At 40.3% G+C, this 18181-nt stretch overlaps 1 protein-coding gene across 3 annotated transcripts in view; it reads left to right on the forward strand.

The window, feature by feature from the left end:
- Positions 1 to 16254, forward strand: part of zdhhc5a (zinc finger DHHC-type palmitoyltransferase 5a) — a 29623-nt gene extending 13369 nt beyond the window's left edge. For 2 of the 3 annotated variants that reach the window (XM_017684503.2, XM_017684504.2), the window contains exons 4-12: positions 2248 to 2405; positions 2825 to 2997; positions 4096 to 4198; positions 5531 to 5622; positions 6864 to 6990; positions 7458 to 7575; positions 8976 to 9088; positions 11236 to 12161; positions 14308 to 16254. In XM_017684503.2, the coding sequence (XP_017539992.1) occupies positions 2248 to 2405; positions 2825 to 2997; positions 4096 to 4198; positions 5531 to 5622; positions 6864 to 6990; positions 7458 to 7575; positions 8976 to 9088; positions 11236 to 12161; positions 14308 to 14539 (2042 nt within the window). In that variant the 3' untranslated portion in view covers positions 14540 to 16254. Of the gene's footprint in view, positions 1 to 2247; positions 2406 to 2824; positions 2998 to 4095; positions 4199 to 5530; positions 5623 to 6863; positions 6991 to 7457; positions 7576 to 8975; positions 9089 to 11235; positions 12254 to 14307 lie in introns of all 3 variants that reach the window. The other variant, XR_001856666.2, reaches the window with a different exon arrangement.
- Positions 16255 to 18181: the final 1927 nt, after the last annotated feature.

The following is an 18181-nucleotide window of genomic DNA, read 5'->3' on the forward strand; positions in this document are numbered from 1 at the left end:
ACCGACATCATTCTGTAACGGATATTCCCACATGGGCTCAGGAACACTTCAGAAAACCACTGTCAGTGAACTCAGTTCGTCGCACCATCTACAAGTGCAAGTTAAAACTCTGCCATTCAAAGCGAAGCCACATATCAACACCACCCAGAAACGCTGCTGGCTTCTCTGGGCCCGAGCTCATCTCGTCTGACGCGTCCACATTTCAAATTGTTTTTGGAAATCATGGACGCCGTGTCCTCCAGGTCAAAGAGGAATAGGACTGTCTGGATTGTTATCAGCGCAAAGTTCAAAAGCCAGCATCTCTGATGGTGTGGGGGGGTGTTAGTGCCCATGGCAGGGGTAACTTGCACATGTGTGAAGGCCCCATTAATGCTGAAAGGTACCTACAGGGTTTGGAGCAACATCTGCTGCCATCCAAGCAGCGTCTTTATCAGGGACGTCCTGCTTATTTCAGCAAGACGATGCCAAGCCACATTCTGCATGTGTTACAACAGCGTGGCTTTGTAGTAAAAGAGGGCGGGTACTAGACTGGCCTGCCTGCAGTCCAGACCGTCTCCCATTGAAAATGTGTGGCGCATTATGAAGCTCAAAATACGACAGCGGAGACCCCCGGACTTCTGAGCAGCTGAAATTGTACATCAAGCAACAATGGGAAAGAATTCCACCTACAAAGCTTCAACAATTAGTGTCCTCAGTTCCCAAACACTTATTGAGTGTTGTTAAAAGGAAAGGTGATGTAACACAGTGGTAAACATGCCACTGTCCCAACTTCTTTGGAACGTGTTACAGGCATCAAATTCAAAATGAGTGAATAAAAAAACAAAGTTTATCCTTTGAACATTAACTATCTTGTCTTTGTAGTGTATTCAATTGAATATAGGTTGAAAAGGATTTGCAAATCATCATATTCTGTTTTTATTTGTTTTACACAACGTCCCAACTTCATTGGAATTGGGGTTGTATGTATACTTTGAATAAATGTAATAAATATTCAAATCTACAAGATAAGAAAGAACCATCACTTCTATTGTTGATATTGATGCTTAAGTTTTCAGCAGGACAAAACTGAGCTGACAATACAAAAGCTTACCTAATAAACATACTAAAATTATTACAGTATCGACAACTTGACAACAGAGAATGGTTGGTCATTGAAGGCAAAGTACTCTGTCAATACTTAGTTATTCTTTGTCCTTTGGCACTGTGATTTGTGAATCTCCCAGGTTCTGTGCATCAAGCGGGACATTGTTTGTTTTCTCTTCTCAAGTGACATCAAACCTGTAGTTCTTGAATGTCTCATCATTATTCAGATGATTTAAGTTTAAAATGCCACTTCATTGTAGACCTATGCATCTTTTGTTTTTGTTGCCAAAATTTTCCAAAAATACCAGTTTTGACCGTTTCCTGTGGCTGAAATTTCACTGCATCCCTAGTACTGGTGTAAATGTTGCCATGGTGATGCTTGTGTGCTGTTCTGTGCCGTACTGAAAAGTGTCTTGAACACATGGAAGTGTTTCTTAGTATATCTAAAATGAGTGTTTTCTTCAAACTTTGAACTATTGTATGTCTGCACTTCTCAGCGTTCATGTTGCACAGATAAAAATCAGGTTGATTACACTGCTTCTGCTGTGTAATTGTAGTGTGGTAGCATTTCCACTAGCAGTGACCCGATTTTCTGTGACTGTTGCTTTGAAACATATGAACCATTTGGTTTACTGTCTTCTGTCATATTTTAAACACAGCATAAACCCTATTCAGATTAGTTTTACTGGAGAGGTACTCTATTTAAGCATTACTAGATCTGTGATTTTAATCCAGTACAAATATGCAAGGAGTATAGTTTTTGCAGCCTTGACAGTAATGCTTGTTGAGTGAATGGTCTTCTGCAATTAGCAGAAGTCTGGTCTCCCTTAGTAACGGTAGTGCTATGATTGACTTCATGCTAATGCAATAAAACAAGCTAATAGATGTGTCTATGCGCTGTAGGTACAGCCTGTATATCCATGCCATGTGTGGTAATTGGGGTTAATTTCAGGGATACTGTGTCTTCTACTAATTGGCTAGTCAAATCCCGGTTAAAAGTAATCCAGTTCAGATAATGCTTTTAGATCTGGAGTATTATGATTCTGGAAGATTTGCTTGGATACACTAGTTGAAGTATATGAGTGCAGAGTAGTGCCTAAATAACATGTTATAGCATGTTTTGTGTGATGGTCAGATGTTTTCATAAGTGTCTTTGCATCTCAGCGGAGGAAGATGAGGATAAGGAGGATGATTTCCGAGCTCCGCTCTATAAGACGGTGGAGATTCGGGGCATACAGGTGCGCATGAAGTGGTGCTCCACTTGTCGGTTCTACCGACCACCTCGCTGCTCACACTGTTCTGTGTGTGACAACTGTGTGGAGGTATGGATACCCCCATGTATAAACACACTCACTCTCACAGCTCATAGTCAATATAAGCAAATGCTGTCTTTTTTTTTTTTTTTTTTTTTTTCCCCTCTCTCTTTATCTCTCTCACTCTCTCTCCTTCTCTCCCCTTCTCTCACAAGCTTTTCCTTTCTTAAGACAGGCAGTCCTTGCTGTTGCTGTCCTTTCAAAATCAATCTGTTTTATTAGGCTAATTAAGTAAAGTGTGCCTGATCTTGAAGAAACATGGTGTTAATCAGTCTTGCACATGTGTGTGTGTGTGTGTGTGTGTGTGTGTGTGTGTGTGTGTGTGTGTGTGTGTGTGTGTGTGTGTGTGCATATGTCCAGATGTGCCTACCGTGCAAAGCCTTCAAAGTAAATTTCTCTCTTGTCAATTCATCACTCTGTCTCTGCAGGATTTTGATCACCACTGTCCGTGGGTGAATAATTGCATAGGTAGGAGGAACTACCGATATTTCTTCCTGTTCCTGCTCTCTCTGACTGCTCACATTATGGGTGTCTTCGGGTTTGGCCTGCTCTTCATCCTCTACCACACCCAACAGCTTGACAGAGTGCACTCTGCCGTCACGTATCCTTCTATGCTGTGCGTGCGTGCGTGCGTGCGTGTGTGGAACCATTAGTATTTCACATTGTACACAGAGTTAGAGGTCTGCTTGGTCATGAAGCCTGAACCCGACCTGCAGCTTTGAGACCCAACCTGACCAAACCCGATTGGTACTGCTAAATTTGAAATGAAACCTGTGCTCACGGATTTACAGTACTTTGTCATTTGACCAAACACTGGTATTGCACATCTTTAATATGCTAACAGTGTTTATAAGCAGTATATTTTTGTTAGCCCTGCTGCATTCAAGTTCTTCTTGCTATTTCCAAAAATGCTTAACACACTTTGGGTGAGTCTAACAAGCAGAAAGAAAGATCTGCTGTGACCTTTGCACCAATCCAACATATCACATTCATCATCTGTGGTGTGACTATGACTAATGTACTGCTGAACTTCATCCCGTTGTATTCAGGGTGGCACTCAGCCATTCCTCAAACTCTGTGAAGAATTCATCTATAGACTATAATGTTTTGCGTGAGAGTGAGCGCAAGAAAGGAAATTTATGTGTGTGATTTTTACGTAGGCATATTTTCTCAAACACCAACAAATCTATTACAAAACAAACAGTGAGCCTGATATTGTATGTGGAAAATCATCCCAAACTCAGCCTGAACCCTGATGCTTGGGTAGCAGACCTCTAAACTATGTTACCACTTTATCAGGTACATCCACAGAACAGGTGCACTCAGGTGTAAGTTTGCAGTTACTGACTAAAGTTTCTGTTGCTGCACAATATTTCAGCCACACTTCCTAGCAGCATCGCCATAGAACCGCCACTGAGCAGATATTATACAAGTGTTGGACTATTCTCTGCATAGTGGTAACATCGTGATAGTTGCATGCTACGGGATGTTGGGCTGATCAGTGTGACTGCTGGTTTGAGAAAAGTCTGCTGATCAGAATGCAGCAGGCACAGGCTCCTGTGGTCATAACCTGACCACCGGTGACAATGCCTGACACACAGTGTGCATGGAATAAGAGTCACCGTGTGTAAAAGTGCATCAACAAGGTCTCATGTATACAGTGGTTCTGCAGTTGTTCCCTTGATCTTCTTCCTCTCAGTATGGCTGTCATGTGTGTTGCTGGACTTTTCTTCATTCCTGTAGCAGGCCTTACTGGTTTCCACATTGTACTGGTGGCAAGAGGCAGGACCACTAATGAGCAGGTGTGTGTTTGTGTGTGCACGCGTGCTTTGTTTGTGAACATGACATGCACAGTCATAATCTGTAGTCGTCTTGTTTGTTTTGCTGGTCCAACAGTAAGTATCATGTTGGTAAGATTGTAATCCTTGTAAGGCAGTTTTATAACCCTTCCAAATATGACCTCCATTCAGATTACGATCATAATCTTTATGCCCTCTTTCTCTCCTTCCCTTTCTCTAATTCTCTCCCTCCCCCTCCCTCCCCCTCTCTCTGTCTCACATACCTATTGTCTCTCTCCATCTCTAATCACCAAACAGTCCTTATACCTAGGGCTGTCACGATCATGACCTTTTAGCTGTTAATTATCACACATAATTACTATTAATGCTTTAATTGCCTTTATTGTTCATTGTTGCAGATTTTGTTGTAAAATAAATTAACTTTAGCTTCACAAGGAACAAACTTTACTCAGCACTGCCCTTTATAGGCTAAAACACCAAGTTAGAAGTTAGAAAATATATAACGCCAGTTACGTGTCTCAGTGAATGCATTTACTGCTTCCCTTTGTTTTATATTTATTTGAGTCAATCAAACTCACCCAATTCACATTTTTATTTGTTACAGCATACCTACCAACAGTGGGAAATGACCGCAGTTAGCTTAAATAATTATGATCGTCTCAAATAGTTGTGATTGATTATGAAATAATTGTGACAGGCCTGTTCATACCCTTCCATTTTTTTCTTCTTTGGATTTTATTTTTTCCTTTCAGAACTACCTTTCTCATTTTGCAAGCCCATGTTCTGTTTCAGTACTGCTTTAACAGACAAAATTGACTGTGTGGGTTTGTGTGTGTGGCTGTGTTCACATGGCCCAAATACAATTTTTATTTTTTTTAATTAACTTATTTTATTTTTTTGAGACATGTTTGGTTTTTCAGAGCACACAAAACCATCGTATCCCTTAGATTGGATAACAATACATGACAAAATACCCCCAGGGTAAAAATTGTCAAATTGGTGTGTGTGTGTGTGTGTGTGTGTGTGTGTGTGTGCGTTTGATTGATTGATTTTATTCATTTATTTATTTTCAATAAACTATCAAACTTGTGCATACCACTAGTGTCATCAGCTTCAACAGCAAATTACCAGCAGCTAACTTTCAGGGCAGACGTGTGGTCTTACTAGTGACCAATATGAACAGATTAACACGGATAAACGTTGGCCTAGCAAACCAAAGTGTAAACAGTCAAGGCACAAAGGACCAAAAAAACAAAAACAGGAATGAGCACTGTATGTGGAGGTGTGTAAATGACAGTGACAGTAAATCTCTTTGATGTGTTCTTTTCTCTGTAGGTGACTGGGAAGTTCAGAGGAGGAGTGAACCCTTTCACTAACGGTTGCTGGAGGAATGTGACGCGTGTTCTCTGCAGCTCGCAGGCACCCAGGTCTGTCCTTCAGTCTTTAAGCTGACTGCATAATATACATTTTTTCAAAGGAAGACAGAAAATTTTATAAATGCCACCTCAATTTATGTTTTTACTCTGTCTGCTTCTGCACTAAAGGGGCTTTTCTTTGAATATTCTCCCTTGATGTGTGGTTATTCCAATACTAGATTTGGTCTACGTCTGGTAAACTAAACTCTGCTTTAGGTGGAGCATTAAGGAAATGTGTTATTGGCAGGAAATATCACAGCATGGCCTGAGCATAGGCTGTTCTTGCCTATTTGTGCTGTGTTTCAGAATATTAACCCAGATTCCTTAAGTTTAGTATTACCCGTGATGTCCTCTTGGCATCTTTACAGCTATACAAGCTAAAGATTAACCCTAAACAATTTGATTTTGAGATGAAAAGCAGCCAAATGAAAAGGTTTTACTTTCTATATACTTTCTATATAATGCTTTCTCAGCTGCCTGTGTTGGCATGCTCTTGTCACACATGATTACATGCATGACTTTTTTTTATCTCATTATTTTCTTCTAGCCTTGAATTTATGCTTCAAAACAAAGATGAACGTTGGTAGACTGGTAGACTGTTTTATGTACACAGATGATGATGATGATAATGTCAGAATGAACACCCAATAGCTCCTTCATTTCTGAATCATGGACAAAAATACACTTCTGCAACTTTTTTTCTCTCACAGTAGCTTGAGAGTAAAAACTAATTTGTCATATTGATGTTTTTGTTTTGCCAGCTTTTCTGCATCGCTTTTATTGGAAAATACATTCCTATTGTGTTTTAACTCTCTAAACTAAAAAAAACTCAGCTCTTAGACTAAAGCATCACAGGAACATTCTGCTTCATCGGCTGTAATCTAGACGTCCCTTTGTGTGCTGACAGTGTATCAGCTTTTGTTCATACATAAGCCCTCCTGGTAACTTCTTGGGTATCATTATAGATGTCGTGCAGGTAAGTATTGTGCCGTATTCATGCCGTATCAACATTACTGGATTTCTACTATGACTCATGTTCGCACTTAACCTCTTCCTGTTACCAACAAACACCTGCCCAAAAGTGTGTGAGTGAAAGGGGCTTGAATATATTATCACACCTAAGCATTGTGCTACAAAAAAGACGTTAAAACAAGGTTAATATTATGCCATTTGAGTTCAATTCTACTGAAAATGTCCTGAGGAAATCAGCTTGTCAGTGCTGAAAATGCTTTCTGCCTCCCCCTTCTTCTCAGGTACCTGGGCAGGAAACGGAGGGCTCAGACAGTGTCAGTGCAGCCCCCCTTCCTCCGGCCACAGCTCTCCGAGGCGCAGCTTGCAGCCAAAGTGCTCGACAACGGTATCCAAGGAGATCTACACCGGGTAGGTTATCTTCACAACATCCTTTTGTTCTGTGTTTGCTGTCTCATTCTTTTTCATGTGCATTCACAATTGCTACCACTGTCTGTGCCTAAAAGCCCCCAGTAGCCTGTTTCCTTTCCTCTCTTTGAATAACTTAATTTAATTACTTCAGTAGTTGAGTAATCTGTCAATTCTGTTTTCATTTAAACAAATAATAAAAGCCAGTCATGTCACTTAACCAAATAAAAATATTTTTACTGATTTTTTTTTTTTTTTTTTTTAAGATCTGTTCATACTTTAATAAATAATTTTTTTGTATTTGCATGAATGATGTCCTTTTATTATTACAGCCCTAAAAGTCTTAAACCAGAATTAGATGTACTGTGACTGTATTGCTGTCTGTCTTCCTCTGCCAGTCTTATGTTTTTGTTGTGGTAATCTATGCTGACTCATGAATTGCTCTCGCTCTCTCACTTTCACTCTATCAGTCAAAGAGTAGTTTAGAGATGATGGAGAGTCAGTCTGCTGATGCTGAGCCTCCTCCTCCTCCTAAACCGGAGCTCAGATACCCTGGCCTGTCAAGAGGATCGGCTGGACACTCTGAAGGTAAACCCACATGCAGACACACAGAATAGGGCTGAGCAGGAGTAATGACTAATTGAATACTTGTGTAGAACTAATTAGATTTAGAATTAAATGGTTTAGATGCAAACAAAGTCATTCAGAAATATAAAATGCTTCATTCTAGAGAAACTAACCAAGTCAGAACTCTGACAGCTGCCTCACTGAATGTTTTCACATGAAATCATTACAAATAATTTGTCTGATGCCAGACTCATTTGTTTTACAGTAGTTTTGAGATTCTGATGATTTTAAAGTCCAGCAGTGGAGAGATGCATGCAGGATATGCTAAGGCAAAATAGTGCTAAAAGAAAAAGAACTTTTAGAATTTACCACTATTTTACAATAATCAATTTTCCGTTTAATTTCATATGCCCACACCAGCTGGCCTCTACATTGTGTTAAAATTTCCTGATGAGTAGATCAGTAGGTGTGCTTCAAAATTACTTGGAATAAAATCTTTTTGCATTATCATACATTAAATGTTCAAAGCATTTTTGCCTTCTCCTGTAAAGATCTGGAAAAATGTTAATTTCTTTGGACAGAGTTGATTTTATATATATATATACTCAGAATACACAAATACTGTAGATTCACTAGTCATTTTGAGCAGTAATTAAAATGGTTATATTTGTGTTGGTGACGTTACAACGTATGGTTACTATCACTACTGTAGATGAATCCAAGTTGGTAGCATTTCTCAAATGTATATCTCAAAGATTGAATAATAAATAACATTTTTAAATGTAGTTATGGAATAACTGAATTTTTGTGGGAGGACATGCCTGAAACAACACCACAAATTTACAAAATATCAAATTATCAAATTTACAACCTATAAGTTTCTTAATCTTTACCTTCTGTTTGATGTGACTATTTTTTGCAGTCCCCAATTTAACTGCATCTCTTTCCTGTTCCTCAGTCCTAATGCAAGTCCTAAAAAAGTGAATGTCCAGCCTTCTAGCTCGAAGCATAAGCTGCCCTGTTCAACTTGTATAGCGCCTTCCACAAACTTGTTGAGTTTGTGGAAGGCCCAGAAGTCCAGCCCAGTTCTCTCCCCTCCCTTGATCAGTCTGCCCTTGTGCTGCCACCATATGTTGAAGGCATGGTCCAAAACCACAAACCTCATTTTGCTTTAATGTGTCCAAAACCCACCTGTTTTTATAGGAAGGGTCTGTCTGTCCATTTATTTGTGTAACTATTTTATAGTTATATGAAGTTAATACCCCTCCCTAACACCCGTCTCAGTGATCTGTGTGATGGTTCAAATTCATGATTATATGGATTGCTGTGAATCTCTGCAGAATAGACTTGAGCAAGTGTTTTTGTCTCTGCTTGTTAGAGTTGTCTGTACTTCTTGCTTACATGTCACTGCTGTTTTCCAGAGAGCAGCCTGTTAAATAAAGCTCCACCGACTCCCACCATGTACAAATACAGACCTGCTTACAGCAGCCCAGGGAAGAACCACACCGCGCTAACACACGCATATGCCAACCAGGTAACCTGTGTGTCTGTGTGCGATGTATGTTTGTATGAGTACAGGCGGCGGTGTGTACTTCACAAGCGGATGTATTTGCATGATAAGTGTGTGTGTGCATGCTATGTATGGATGTGTGAATCAGTCTGGCTCTGTCATTTCTCGTACAAGGGGTAATTAATATGTAGATGTGACCTCATTCATCACTTACCGCATGCATCTAATTATGACTTCCTTTATGCTTCTCATTTTTTTAACCGTTTGTCTTTTTTAATTTTATTTTTGCTCCATTCTTCTGCATTAATTTGTTTTTTCTTTTGATTTGGTTGACCCAGTGGCTTTCAGTTGAACAGTATCAGTAAGTTGACACTGTGCTCATTCCTTGTGTTTGTACATTTTTGTGTGTATGTTTTTGTTTGTCTGTATTTCTAAGCCTTTCTCTTACTATAATTCCATTTATCTCATAGGCTTAAGATTGCATTTAAGATCAGGCTTGCCAGTGATAAATCCTACTTCTGGCTATAGCAGAAATTATTTGGTGCTGTTTTGCTATATGCCACTGATTTTCCCAAAAATCTTGCGATCATATTTAAATTATTTGTATGTTTTTTCCCCCTGAAGAAACAGTTGTGTGTACAGAGAATGGAGTGGAGTAGGAATAGTAAACAGTGAAGCTGTTTATGCACCAAATGATTTTGCTTTTGTACACAATCTGCCCTTCAAGTACAAATCATTTAAATTAAGGTCTATGAAGAGACGATCTTGTCCATTTGTTTTATTAACCTTTTAATGATGTTAACAATTGATTCACCTCAATTTCATTATGCCTTATTTTCAGCTGTGCACTTTTTCTTTCTCTCTCTCCCTCTCACACACAGAGAGAGGGAGGGAGAGAGAGGCAGACTTAGTTTTAGAAGCGCCATGCGCTGAGCTAGTGGGTGTGTTTGTGTGATTTGTGGCTGTGCAGGACTGGATTATGGTAGACAAAATTAGAAACACAACACAGCTTCAACCCTGCCTTTCTTTTGGCTCAAAGAGTGCAGAAAGCTTTGTTCCAGTGCCAGCAAAAAATATGATGTCAGTGAAAATATAAAAAGTTTTAATTTTCTTCAGTGACATCATTCATACCATACAGACCCTTAAGCTTTTTGTAGGGATTGATTCAAAATAAGAACTGTGGAAAAACTTTGCTGTGGTGGTAATGATTGCATTGGATGAGGGGAAAATAATTTGTCCATCTGGATTTATCTCAAATTAGCTTTTTGAGTGCTATAAATTTGAGGTTGCGACTTGGGATTACCAGCTGTCACTTTAAGGTTCCACCAAAAAATGAAAAATATGGAATTGTCCGTCTTTGCCTATTAACAGTCATGTGGGTCATTAATTCTGGACATTAGTTCTCTCAGCACTTTTTCCTCTGTAGTGTTCCTGTGGCTGTAGAATACACTCCAAACTGACCATTTCCCTGTTCAGTTTTCCTCTTCTAATATTCCTGTGGGACATGAGCAGAATTTAAGCCAGAAATTATAGGGCGGGTGACCTAAGGAGCAGGCCTATACAGTTTAGTACTGTAAAATCGTCAATACGTGATAATGGTTAGTGGTTAGTTAAGATCACAGAAATTGTCACAGTGGACATCCAACGCCACCTAATGTTGTTAGCATTGATTTTAGCTTTGCATGCACCCACCCACACGGAAAAAGGTGCTATGCCTGTTGGCAGACGTGTGGATATCTCACTTACTAGCTACTGAATGCTTCAAAGAAAGCTTTTGAATAACTTGAAGGTGTGATGCCACAAGCTTCATTTTTTTTAAATCTAGCAACTTTAACTTTCAAAAGAAAGGTACACAAAAGTGTGCATTAGCATTAAGCAGTATTTTAAATGAGCTCATGTCAAATTCAGCTCATGTCGCAATGGATGTGGTGATAGTAAGCAGGACTGAACTTCACTGGAATCTCCTAATATAATACATATCATATTCACCCACAGTGCTTGTGCCCTGACTTAATTTTACATTCCTGCTTCTCCTTCTCTCTCTCTCCTACTCAGCTTTGTCTTACTCCTTCTGTACCAACTTCAAGTTCTTCCATTTTTAATATTGTTGTTTTTCTCTGCCTCTCCCATGCTCTTCCACTCTTGCTCTATCTCTCTTTCTCTCTTTTTAGATGAGTCGTGGGGACAGTCTGAAGGAGTCCTCCTCCTCTCTCCTCCAGTCCAGCCAGCAGCCAGGCTATCGCTCTGAGCCCAGTCTGGATGGCCGTGAGGGGGGAGGAGGAGAGCTCGGGGGTGCCGAGCGACCCACCGGAGGCCAGGGGGGACCTCCAGGCCCCGGAATCCCTGGTTACTCCCTTGGGGGACGCTCTTACCCCTCCTTCTCAGACCCCACCGTGCTTTCTGGAGGCGCCTCACGCTCCTCCAGTGTTCGCTCTTCCCACAATGCGCCACCCTCCGAGGCCACCACCTCTACCAGCTACAAGAGCTTAGCCAATCAGACGCCTCCGCCAGCCCCTCGTAACGGCAGCTTGTCTTATGACAGCCTACTCACGCCTTCCGAAAGCCCGGATTTTGAGTCCGCAGCACCTGAGCTGTCGCCTGGACGACCGCGCACACCTGTGCTTGGATACAGCTCTCCATTTCTGTCTGCTCAAATTGCTCAGCAACGGGAGGCAGAGCTTCACCAGCCCTCTGCCTCCAGCTCCGTCCTGCTTGCTTCGCCTCACCGCGCTGCCTACCTGCGTGGCTCCACCTCCTCCCCACCCCCACCACCTGAACGAGAGCGCGAGCGGCTGCTTCACGACGCACAGCCCCATCATCATCACCACCACCACCATCACCACCACCACCACCGACCCCCGCGCTTTTCCCGCCCACCGCTCCTGTCTGACTCGGGATTGTCACAGCCCTCCTACCCATACCGCACTCGCTCCACAGACGCTCCGTTGCCCCCCTCCACCCATCCACCCCGCTCACCTCACCCCCCTCCCTTAGGGAAGTCTCTGTCCTACTCCAGCGCCGCGGCTGCTGAGATGCAGTATCGCCTGGTCCGCAAGGCCTCCGCTTCTGTCGGGGGAGGGGGCATCCAGGCGCCCAAGTGAGTAACACCCCCTCCCTCAGCCTTTCGACGCTCTGCGCAGCCTGCTGCCTCCTTCCTCCTCCTCCTACTCCTCCTCCTCCCAGACTCCTGTGAGTGTATCTCTCTCTTTCTCTTGGTCTTTCTGGTTTTCCCACCTTTTTATTTCCTCTCTAGCTTTTGTCGCATCATAAAACAATGCCTAGACTATGCTTGCTTGCAAACCACTGTACTTTCATAGTGTTACGGTTGTACCTGCATACAGTGTGTCATGTTGTGTGGTTTATTTATTCAGATTAAAAAAACAGATGACTGTGTATTCTCAATGTGATTTTGTGTGACATTGATTTTATATTTATTTAGCAGAAGAGCAGCAGCATCCTACCTGTTTTTGCGATCACCAAAGTCCTCCTGACCACCATCTGGGATTCGCTTGTTACAATCTGAAAATAATGTCATTATGCCCAATAGTACAAAGTTGTAAACGTTTATCCATAGTAGTTTCTGAGATACAGAGGTGCAGGGATACGTGATTCGATATGGCTTTTGCTCCTAACACACAATTGGCAATTGGCCAATTTATTGTTTTCATTTTGGCTGCTTTGTTAGAGTTTTATTAATAACATAAGCCAGGCAAGTGAACATGTGCTGTGTTTGAATGCTGCTGCTATGCCTGTATCAAAATTCCATAGCGCAAGTATGCGTGACTCATTGTGCTGTTTCTTACTTTCAGTGTAGGAGCTTTCAGTACTTCCAATAGCACTTTTATTCCTGTTATTTAAATAAATAACCAATTTCAGTTTGGCTTGTTACTTATATGAACTCTGGCTGTTAGAAAGCATGGGAAATGTGCTAGTATGTTTCATGTATTCATTTAGTCAACATAGCTTTTTTTTATTATTTAAAAAAAAAAAAAAAAACTAAAATGGGAGGGAAAAAGGAATCGGCCGTAAAAATCCACGATTAATATGTCCCTAATAAAGAGGTTTTAAAAAGTGGGTATGACTTTTTAACTGACTATGTCTTATATTTTACTTTGTATACTTTGTTTTTTTGTTTTTTTTGTTTTTTTTCCCTGAGGGCCAGGTGTGGGTTTGTTTTATGTACTTAAAAAGTAATCTTTGGTTGTTACATGACCATTTTTCAACCTTTCTTTATGCCTCAGAGTTAAACAGGCTTTTTTTTGTTATTTCACTTCTAAGATTGATATGTGTACATGATCTCCATTCAGGCTGTCCTCTGTTGTGCATCATTCAAAAAGCATTCTAGGGTGAAACACTCTTTATGACTGTATTGTGACTGTATGTACCTTTTAAATTGCAGTATCCTGAATAGCTGTGTGTGTGTGTGTGTGTGTGTGTGTGTGTGAGAGAGAGAGAGAGTGTGTTTCACTCATTCATTAATTTGTTATAAAGACCCTTTCATTTTTGCCTCAAAAAGAGTGCTGTGGATAATGTCATTGATAAGTGACTTGATATGTCATTATCAAAGTTTAGTTTGTCGGTGTTCCAGAAGTACCTACAATGTCTATTATGGGTAGAAAGTATATTGTGTTATACTTGTCTGTAATGTGTAAGAAGTAGAATAGGTTGGGTGACTGGGATTATTTTCTTTTTAAAAACTGTGCCAGGGTGTACTTTATGGTCTTTATGTAAATATATTTGCAGTATTAAAGCAGAATGTTAAAAAGATATAGGGAATTTTAATTCCTCCCAGATACTCAGTATACATGTCTTGGGACCAAAGTGAAAGTAACCTCAACAAATCTTAAAGAGAATAATGTCCAATAACATCCAGCATCAATATTTCTTGTATGTACCAGCATCTACTATTCATAATTCAAAATTAATGACTTGTCAAAGTTTCTATTTTTTCTGTAATGCGTACTTTAAGGCAGAAATTGAGGATATGCCCATATTTTAAAGCCTCTGTATTGCAGAAAATGAATATTGAAGTCTGAAATGTTGCACACTGTCTGTTGGGCCCAGTGACATTATTTCATAAAATTGTTAAGCAAATCTGAGGTGGTCATTGGGAATTTTTGGTTAATTGATTGACCTTCGGATTTTTTGGAATGGAACCTGAAATAGTGAAATTACCACTACAAAATTCATTCATTCCTTTTTTTTCTGTCTCTTTTCTCTCTCTATTGCTCGCTCATATTCAGGGACGAGATTCAGATGAAATCTTATAGTCGGACGAATGGACAGCCCAGATCACCTCTCCCTCAGTCTCCTTCTTCTACCCCCTCTTCTCCCTCTCATCCAGTCAGTGTCTCCACCCGCCCAGGACAGGCCTATCCCAGTGTTGGTTCTTCTCAGAGCCCCGCTCACAAGCCTGGAGGTGGGGTGAAGAAGGTGACGGGCGTTGGAGGGACCACGTATGAGATATCGGTCTGAGTGATGGCTGGCAGCTTCCACTAGCTTGGTGTCACCTGCTGGACCATGGACCTTCTTTTTCTGCCCACTCTCACAGGAGGGCCTCACTACTGGAAGTGAAATATATTGTGTGCACAAGACATTTATTGGTGCATCCACACCATGGAGCAAAAGACTCCAAACCTGTTTTTACCAATGAGAAAAGAATGATGAATGACCAGCAGGTTTATGGTCAGATAAGACGCTCAGGAGGAGGAGGAGTAGAGTTCTGTTTCACAGATATGGCACCTTGTCATACAATCCCCTCATGTTTCGAGGCTGGACTTCCTTATATCTAATGAGGAGGTGTGACACTTTCTGGGTGTGGCAAATACCTGGACTGCCTTTTTTTTCTTTTTTTTTTTTTTTTGTTTTGTTTAAATCAGTATAAGAAAAAAAAAAGATTGCAAGTGTGTAAATGATAAATTGTATGTTCTGTATAGAGAAAAATGGTTTCAGTTCTTCTCCTGGGGGGGGGTTTCTTCAAGTGGCTGGATTTCAATCAGAGACTTTATTGGCATGCAGTTGCCATTTCAGACCACTGTGATTTGGCTTATGACCATTCTGCTTCTGTGTATTGACCAATCAGGACTGGAGAAGCAAAGCAGTAGTGGGGAGCTTGGAAGCGAAACGGCACGTGTTGTTTTAATGACGAGCCTTTTCAAGATGGTGTTTTAGAGCAGTGGCCTTGGAAAACAAGGAAATTTTTTTTTTAATTTAATTTGAAAATGTTATTTTATATGAATTTATAAATAGCTATTGATAAGATCGAGGATTTGGGGCGTATTTAAATAGTGCAAATTTTCTGCAGGTTCTGTGATCCACACATCATATATGTTATGATTTGTTAATCAGAGAATCTGCTTGAAACATGCATTACTTGAATTTGCATTACATTTCTTTTCTACTACAGCTGATGAGATTTATGTCCCATTTGGATTTTTAACCAATCAAATGAGTGAGAGAAGACTTGCCTACCGTTGATTGACGGCTGCTACAGCCAATCAGAGGCTAAGCCTGTGTCTCCACATAAAGACAAGCCTTGAAATCATCCAGATGAAATCTATGTAATGCACAGTCGCTGAGATGTAGCATCTGAACACATCCGACACACAGGTTTGCCCACTTTATGGGATAAATTTCAGCATTACCTTGTAAAGTATGTCTGCCTCTGAGAAATGTTTTTGGTAATCAGTTATCATTTGAAGAGGAATTCTTGGGTGGCTTTGTCTCGCTGACCAGTTGGGATTAAAGCTAACTGGTCAGAGAGATGGGGAACTATATCAGTGCACTCTGATAAGATAATGGTTGACCCGATCGGTGTGACCTCTGTGGTTACGAATTATGAAAAGCCTTTTTTTTTTCTTATTTAATTTTTACTTTCTTTCAGAACGATTCTGTGGACGTTTTGCAGGGCTTGTGTTTCAGTGATTCCTTGATTTGTCAGTGGCATTAAATTGAACTTTAGATCAAGACTGGATTAAATGCATATTTTGTCCAATTGGGCAAAAGGTGTCTTGACAGCCGATTTAACAGTCAGTGGATGCCCTCTCTGAAAGAAAACGAGAAATGCTTGAGGGTCTGGATCAGTAGGTTAAATAAGAAGGAAAAAAAGTGTACTGTATAGCTCAGTGTGAGTGAATGTATGTGTGTGTGTGCGTGGTGGAGCATTGGTAATAAACTCTTTATAAATCACACTTGTTTGATATTTAATTGGCATTAACACCATTTTTGAACATTTTTTACAAAGTGGCAGTGGTATAGGGTCAAAAGAAAGCATCTTTTAAAAACAGGGTTGATGAACTGCAGCAACAGATGGGTTACATTCAGTAATGATAAGTGTACCGCTGTGATAATTGACGTTTCTGATAAAATGGCCACTAAGTGTGGGTACAAGGAGGAAGGGGTAGTGAGGACAAGATGCAAGGCACCCAGATTTTATCTTAATTCATTTTTTCAGATTCACTTTTATCAGAAAAGTAGAACTTTTTTTAGTAACTGAATTTTAGAATTCAAATTTAGATGAATTTCTACCTGTTGAATACATAGGTCAGTGCTTCTTATCTGCAACATTTTAAAAGTTTTTTTAAAAAGCGCGGCTTGAAACAAAAGCAATAGCTTTAGCTTTTCTTGAGAAGTCTGGTTACAGTGCTTTTATGATGTGGAAATAACTGTTTTACACAATTGTAAAGTTTACAGCTGAGTGCCCTCAGAATTTGATTTCTCTTAATAGAAACGGTAGCCATTTCTGTTTACATATTTCTGTTTTAATATTTAACCTACTTTGTCCAGCAAATAGTCATTTTATTCACACTACTTGTTAGATTCAGACCATTTCTCCAAACTTATAATTACGCTACTACACCTCAGAGGGAAAGCCTTCAACTTGCTTTTAGAAAAGCAAACCTGGTGTAGCGTGGTAGATGAGATGTCCTCGGACAGCTATTACCAGTATTAGGCTAAAATAGTTAGACTTTCAGGTTTTTCCTCATGAAACAAAAGAATCAGTTGTCTTACTTGCTTTGTCCTCAGTGTTCGCTTTGCTGTAACTATTCCTTTCAGGGTGGACTAGTTAACTTTTAGATGATTGTTATATCCTGACTGCTGTCAGTATCACACTATGTCCATAAAATACCTCTCACAGCCTGTATAATCTCCATAGAAAAGCACTGCCAATAACTAAGGATGCTCTGGAGCAGCACCACGAGTCTAAGGTGGGTTATAAAGCCACCCAGTATTGAGCTGTGTTCTCCGGAGTGATGGAGCTCTGAGGAGTCCGTACCTGACCTCATTAATGCTCTTGTAACTTGTGAAGATCTGAGAGCGTTCAACGTTCCAACATCTGGTGTAAAGCCTTCCCAGAAGAGTAGAGGCTGTTACTAAGCAAATCAAAAGGGTCAGCCTGCCTATTAATCTTTTACTTCAGACAGAATGCAGGAATCTACAAACTTTTGGATAAGGTATATTTGAGTAAGTATTCCAGGTAATCATCCTAATACCATGACACTTGAGAAATCTGTCCACAGAGAGGGTTTCTTTTTTTATTTATTTATTTTTTATTAACACTTCTTTTACATTTTATTGACTTGACAAAATATTCATCTGAAACCCTGTCATTCACAGGGGCACATGCACAGTACAGTCCTGTTCTGGGCAATGTAACTGAAAGTTAGGTCCAGTTAGGTATCATATGTAAGAACACTGACTTCCACAGATACACAGAGACCCAAAGGAAAGTAGCGAACAATGACAGCGGTTGCCGAGCAGTATCAGTGTCCACATGCTATAAAAACCTATATGTCCAAACCAAGACAGAAACCTCTTTAGTGTAAGTACTAAACTAAAGTAACAAAACATAATTAAGACAACACAGATTGCAATAGGAAAGCAATAAGGAAGGTGTGTGTGTGTGTGTGTGTGTGTGTGTGTGTGTGTCTGAGAATGTCAATAAATAGCAGAGGTGTTCTGCTCACACTGCCTTGTAATAAAACTCTTACAAGATGCTGACACCAACAGTGACATTCGGCACTGAAAACTCTCCTGATAAGTTTCCATAAAGGAACTCTACATCTGCACCTTATACTTCGTCCCTTTATTTTCTGAGACCATCACTTGCTGCTAGTA

This window comes from Pygocentrus nattereri, chromosome 5, assembly GCF_015220715.1.
Source record: "Pygocentrus nattereri isolate fPygNat1 chromosome 5, fPygNat1.pri, whole genome shotgun sequence".
Lineage (NCBI taxonomy): Eukaryota > Metazoa > Chordata > Actinopteri > Characiformes > Serrasalmidae > Pygocentrus > Pygocentrus nattereri.